The 6,133-nt window shown below is 54.7% G+C and overlaps 1 protein-coding gene across 1 annotated transcript; it reads left to right on the top strand.

Moving 5' to 3' along the window:
- Positions 1–2,912: 2,912 nt before the first annotated feature.
- On the top strand, positions 2,913–4,427 carry NNMT (nicotinamide N-methyltransferase). Its single transcript, XM_005240084.4, has 3 exons — positions 2,913–3,143; positions 3,568–3,775; positions 3,876–4,427. Exons 1-3 carry the CDS (start codon positions 2,984–2,986, stop codon positions 4,309–4,311), a joined length of 804 nt encoding a protein of 267 aa, XP_005240141.1. The 5' UTR covers positions 2,913–2,983; the 3' UTR covers positions 4,312–4,427.
- Positions 4,428–6,133: the final 1,706 nt, after the last annotated feature.

Raw genomic sequence — 6,133 nt, 5'->3', positions numbered from 1 at the left:
CAAACCCAGGCAGAGCCTGACACAGAGCCTGCATTCGAGGCACTAGCTGGCTGCTTTCAATCTGGCTCTCGGATACCGGCACAAGTTGTGCTAGCAGCAGATGCCACACAGAGCCCAAACCACTAACACCTTGAGATGCTGCAGGTGCCAAAACCCCTGTGACCCCCTCGCTGCCCTTTATGACTTCCCCAGCTGCTGCTGCCCAGGTGATGAGATGAGGCCAAGACGTTCCTGCTTAGGTCGATGGGGCATGGTCCTGTCCCACCAAGGAGGGTTCCGCTTCTCCCCTCCTGACAGTTTTCTGCAGGGACATCTTTTTTTTTGTGTGTGTGTGTGTTATTTTTCCTCCCTGTAATGGCAGATTTTGTGCATTATCCAGGGAAGTAAGCAGAGCAATACGTTCCACAGCGTAAATATCAAAATGCTGTTTATATCAATCAGAGAAGCACTTAGGTAGAGATGACAATGGAGCCCGCAGAGCCCTAATCACACACTTTGATTGAACTAAAAGTATGGGGGGGAAATGGAAATCAGACATCTGGAGCTGAGATTTCAATAGAGACAGAGAGCTGGAGCGACAGAGCTGTTCAAGGGGCTACTCCCAGCTCAGGGGGCTGCAGAGACACTGCATACGATTTCCAGGAGTGGGGAGTACCAGGCTGGCAGCGCTGGCAACCAGGTGTGCTGAGCAGGGGCTTGCTAGCCCCAAGATGTTCCACCGCTCCCACTCTCAGGTACCCTGCAGCACTCTGGGCGCTGATGGTTTATACTTTTATCCCCAAGTCAAGTTATTCAATGAGCAAAACCAGGCTCTACAAACTGAATTGTAAGTGCTGCACTGGCAAACAACACCAGAAATGAGCCCAAGCCCCGACAGTGCATCCGGCTGCAGGTCCGCACTGCTTTTATGTACCTCACCTTGGTATCTTAAAAACCAATAAATTCAGAGCCTGGCAAAGGCACGTGCATTTAGGCTTGGCTTTGAGGCTCAGGCTGCTCCCTGAGCCCTGCTGTGAACTTGGTGCTGCTCAGCACAGAGCTGAGCCCGGTAGAGCCACAGGGATCGCTCTGATTTTATTGGCATCTCTCATCGGGCACTGTGATGATTCCCTGGTCCTTCCCGAGGGTGGCGAGGAGCAGGGAATGTCTGCCCACCGCTCCTTTCACTCCTTGTGTTCCCCTGCAGAAAGCAGAACCCTCTCCTCCTCCTCCTGACAGCCCCCCAGACCCAGGCAGATTCCTGACCTGGGAGTGAAAAGCAAGTGAGCCAAGCAACCTTCTGAAAAAATGTAAATATACCATGAGGAGTGAGAACAGGGACCCCCCAGAGCGAGGTGCGGGGCTGGCAGGGTGGCATTGCTGCTCAGTCCCAGCTCCAGCACTTTCCTTGGGGGCACAGGTGCGAGCATCGCTGGACTCTAATTGTTGGTATCAGCTTTGCTGCAGGCATCCTCCCTTTCTTAAGAGCATCCCCTTGCAGCCTGCTGCACGTGATGATGGGGTGTAAGCCTGGATGGCCACATCCTGGTACAGTGTGCAGCACCTCAAACGCTTCCCTGAGCTCCAAGGATTTAACAGGGAAGCCGGTTCACCTCTCCTTTGCCTCCCGTTCCTGTTGCAGTGCTGAGATTTCAGGCAGTGGAAACAACCCCCCCGGCATTAATAGGATGTATCTTAGGGCTCGCAGGCTGGCAGTGCCCGTGGTCTGCTGCAAGGGCTGATGTCTGACAGCAAAGATGCCTCTAGATCTGCTTGCTGAGGCCGGTGGAGCTCTTGTGGGGCCAGTGCAGCAAAAGAGCAGTGTCCACTCTTTGTTGGCCTTGCTGTCGGAAGAAAACCTCTTTAACGTGTTCATCTTTCAAGCTGACATCCTTTTTTATGCTTCATATCTTCAGCAGTGGGTTTTGCATAGGCAGGTCTGGCTGTGCCTGCGGTGCGGGCGATCAGGGTTTGTTAAGCAAAGTCACCTCAGGATCTAACCGAGCGCTTATTAGTTTGAGGATGATGCGCCTGTCACTCCTAATGACAGATCTTTAAAAAAGCAAAGGCCAATTATATAGATTCGGAGTCGGTAATGAGCCTAAGCCCGTTTGATCATTTCGGCTGCTGCTGGGCGAGTGAGAAGAGGATGAGATGCTGCGGGGATGCGCCAAGCGCGGGGCTCTGCTGCCTCTTCGTGGTGGGGACGGCAAATGAGGCTGCTGCCACCGCAGCCCCTCCACGCCCCCCGCTGCTCCCTGTCCCCCCGCACTGCGGGCGAGGGGCTGCCGGAGGATCACGGTGCAGGCAGGGATACCCCGTCGGGCATGCTGCAGGCAGGGGCACGGGGCCTGGGACTGGCTCTGGAGACAAAACCCGGGCGCCGAGGCTGGGAATATTTTGCTTTTCAGGGCATGGAGGTGAACTTGCAGTTTTCCACGGAAAACCTGAAAAAAAAAATAAACCCAACAAAATCACTGAAATAGAATGGGAATTTTTGCAGGCGTGGGCTGGCAGCCATCCCCCCTTCCGGCAGGAGAGGTGCTGGCAGTCCTCTGCCAGGGCATCTAATGGCCTTAAAACTTCCTTGCCATGTTGTATTACCAAACACGCCGATTTCAATCCGCTATTAAGAAGCCAAGGTGTCGGACGCACTAGTGCTGTTTGCAGAGCTGTCGGGCTGCGACTGCCAGCAACACCAACTCGCACCGTACCGGTTTAGTGCCACCAATTACTGTAAAGCCGGGGACGTGGAATGTAATCCCGGGGACTGCCATTAATTATGCCTGTTCCTGCAGGGGATCGTACGGCTCAGGGGCCGCTGGGGGCACTTCAATAGCAAGTTATTGCGGAAAAAGTAAAGCTCGGTGGAAGGGGCGGGCGAGGGAAAGCCCTGCTTGTGAGCAGGCGCGTGTCCAGCCGGAGCAGAGGACGCAGGGAGGAGGCTGAAAGTGAAAGTACAGCGGGGGCTGCGCCGCGGGCAGCAGCGCTGGCTCTCGGTAGGATGGCCGCTCCAGCAGTCTTCACCGACGCAGAGTTTTACCAGCAGAGTTTCGACTCTCGGGAGTATCTGAAAGAATTTTACAACCTGAGCGACAGCCAGGGACGGCCGAACACGTTTCTGATGCAAAACCTGAGGAGCCTGTGCAAGATGTTCTCCCTGGGTGAGCAGCCGCCTCGCCACGTCGCACGGCGCCATTTGCAGCTCTGCCTCGCGGCTGCGGCTGCTCTGCGCGTGCCGGCCCGGAGCCAGCCGCGCTCTATGTAAATACATGCATGCACGCCTTTTTTTAAATTACACATACATACGCACGCATGTATATCTATGCACGGTGGGTACGGCCAGTCGGAGTTGTTCTGCAGTTTCTGGAAACCCCGTTAAACCCAGCCTGGGCAAGGGTGGGCATGGAGTCAGCGCCTCTGCCCCCGAAGCGGGCATTGCTCCTGCCCACGGGCAGTGCTCTGGGCCCATGGCGCTCGGGATCGCCTTTCTGGTTAGGGGAAGCACAGCCTGGCAGGGCTCTGGGGTGTCTCTGTCCCGGGGCACAGTCTCCATCCTCACTGGTCTCTCCCCCCATTCTGCACCAGATGGGCTGAAGGGCAATACCCTGATAGATGTCGGCTGCGGCCCCACCATCTACCAGCTTCTGTCTGCTTGTGAGCACTTTCAGGAGATCATCGCCTTGGACTACACGGACCAGAACCGCCAGGAGCTGGAAAAGTGGCTGAAGAATGAACCAGGAGCCTTCGACTGGAGGCCAGTGGTGAAATACGTTTGTGAGCTGGAAGGGGACAGGTGAGACAGGCTTCCTACCGCTCTGCATGAAGCCGCAGGCGCAGATGCAAATAACCACCTAATGAGCCTTCACCTATTTATTCCTATATTTCCTTGCTAGGGAGAAGTGGGCTGAGAAAGAGGAGAAACTGAGAAAGAAGGTGAAGCAGGTTCTGAAGTGCGATGTGACCAAAGCCAACCCCACAGACCCCGTGCCCCTGCCTCCTGCCGACTGCATCATCTCCACCCTCTGCTTGGAGGCTGCCTGCAAGGACCTGGCCACTTTCCGCAGTGCTGTGAGAAACATTGGTGCCCTCGTGAAGCCAGGCGGGCACCTGGTGATGGTGACTGTCCTCCGGGAAACCTACTATGCCTTCAACAAGCAGGTTTTCTCATGCCTCCACCTGGACAGAAACATGGTGGAGGAGGCTGTGGAGGGTGCTGGCTTTGATGTGAGGTTCTGTGAGGTCCAGTCGTACCTGCCCGACAATGTCTGCACAGACTGCGAAGCCACGTTGAGCCTCGTGGCACGCAGGCGTGCCTCAAATACCGAATAGGGTGTGGGTGCTGGGGAGGAAAACAGCAGCGTGTCTGGTTTCAAAAATGCCTGCCGATGTAACCCACAGCCTTTTACCCCTTTATCTGAAAGCAAATAAACTCAAAAGTGCTCTAACGGTGTCTGCAGGCTGGGATTTGTGTGACACGGGCAGCACCAGCACTCAAAGCCCGATCTGCACGCCAGCAACCAGGTTTGGGGTAACCCCACTGGCTCACCCCAGCCCACAGACAGTAATTGCGCCCAAGTTCCCTTCCCTGCCACCCTCCCCGGCTGGAGCAGAGCTTCCAAGAAGCTTCCCTCTTCCAACCGCAATGTGCTTTGTTAAGACCAAAATCCATTCTTGTGGGGAAAAGACTTTGGCTGCAAATGCAGAGAGATTGTCCGAACCCAGACTGGTTGCTGGGCAAATCCTGCATGACCTGTCTGAAAAGTTGGGGAAAAAACCCCAGGATGCTCTCAAGGGGAGCAGCACACCTTGCACCCAGACAACCCCAAGCACTCGCAGAGCCAAAAGTACCTGCTGATCTTTTTGGTAAACCTGTAAAAATCATTTGACAGAATGCTGCAGCCCCAGCAATATTCTCACAGGATATATACTGATAAGAGTCCTGTCACAAATCTTACTACTTTTGACAGAGGCATACAGTAAGAAAGAGACCACGCTGATGACACTGCCAGCCCCAGCTGTGCCTGGCGTGACCACCCCCGGAGCCACCGGCATGCCCTGTGCAAGCAGCACGGCTTTCTGGCACTGCTGCAAGTGCCAGCAATGGCCTCATTGCCCAGCTCCACGAAACGGAGCTGACAAGCAGAGGATATGCAGAGGCAGCTCAGGACCTGTGCCGCTCGCTAATTAACGCTGAATATAACACCACTGTTTCCATAAAGACCTCCGTGCCTGCTAGCGCGGTGCAGTAAAGGCAGAAATTCAGCAGCTGCTGACATGTTCTCTGGAAATAACATGCCCAGGTCTTGTAGTGCTGGCGTCTTTAATCGCTGTTTAACTGTTCGAATGTCGGCATCGTTGGGGATTTTTATGGTCTGTTTAAAAAGCACAGTGATTCCCTTATGGAGAAGTTTGTAGCTACAATTACCCTTCTGTTGCAACTGCCAGGAGTTGCTGAAAGCCTTTCCCAGCAAGGAGGCTGGGCCGTATTCTGCCTGTTGCTCTCCAACAGGAATCATGGTGGCACCTGAGGTGGCAGGTCAGGCTCATGCCGGGAATACGCTGACTCGGGTGACGAATGGCTCAGCTCTCCCCTTGCCCATGCAAGCTTTGGGAACGGCAGGACGCAGCCAGCATGATGGGGAGGGTGTAAAATGAGATGGTGGGACCCCACCTTTCCTTCCTCCCATCTCCCTCCTCCTCTTGCAGGTGGTGATGTACCCCAGCTCACCCCGTGTCTGAGTATGAAGCCAAAGCAGCGAAGCAAAACAGCGACTGAAGCTCACGCTACTCAGTAGTAACCGTGGCTGTTATTTTTGTCAGCTGCTCTCCCTCTCTGTACAGCTGCCCATCAGCCCCCAGAAGTTCAATGGCCATAATGAGAACAGCGTGGGGGAGAGGTGGGCTGCTGCTGCATTAGCTGGTGTGACCCTGCTCTCCGGAGAAAGGACCATCATTTGCAGCAGCTCTGTGACTGCTCTCTATCAGTGGGCATAATTATGGCTGTCAGGCCGCAGGAATTTTTGGGCATCAGCTTTTGATCGAGCAGCCCTGCTGGTGGCTGTGCTGGGGCAAGGTGCGGCAATAACTACTTATTGAAGTTAACCTGGTATGTGATGGTAAAAGCCTTGTTGCAGCCGGCTAGTTTTGCTAG

The sequence above is a fragment of the Falco peregrinus genome, chromosome 15 (assembly GCF_023634155.1).
Source record: "Falco peregrinus isolate bFalPer1 chromosome 15, bFalPer1.pri, whole genome shotgun sequence".
Taxonomy (NCBI): Eukaryota; Metazoa; Chordata; class Aves; order Falconiformes; family Falconidae; genus Falco; species Falco peregrinus.
This window is presented reverse-complemented; position numbering and strand designations above follow the sequence as displayed.

Excerpts from the sequence above, each read along its gene's own strand:
- NNMT (XM_005240084.4), top strand. The coding sequence starts at position 2,984 with ATGGCCGCTCCAGCAGTCTTCACCGACGCAGAGTTTTACCAGCAGAGT. Across the intron at positions 3,144-3,567 it reads GTGCAAGATGTTCTCCCTGG|ATGGGCTGAAGGGCAATACC; the intron begins GTGAGCAGCCGC and ends ATTCTGCACCAG. Across the intron at positions 3,776-3,875 it reads TGTGAGCTGGAAGGGGACAG|GGAGAAGTGGGCTGAGAAAG; the intron begins GTGAGACAGGCT and ends TTTCCTTGCTAG.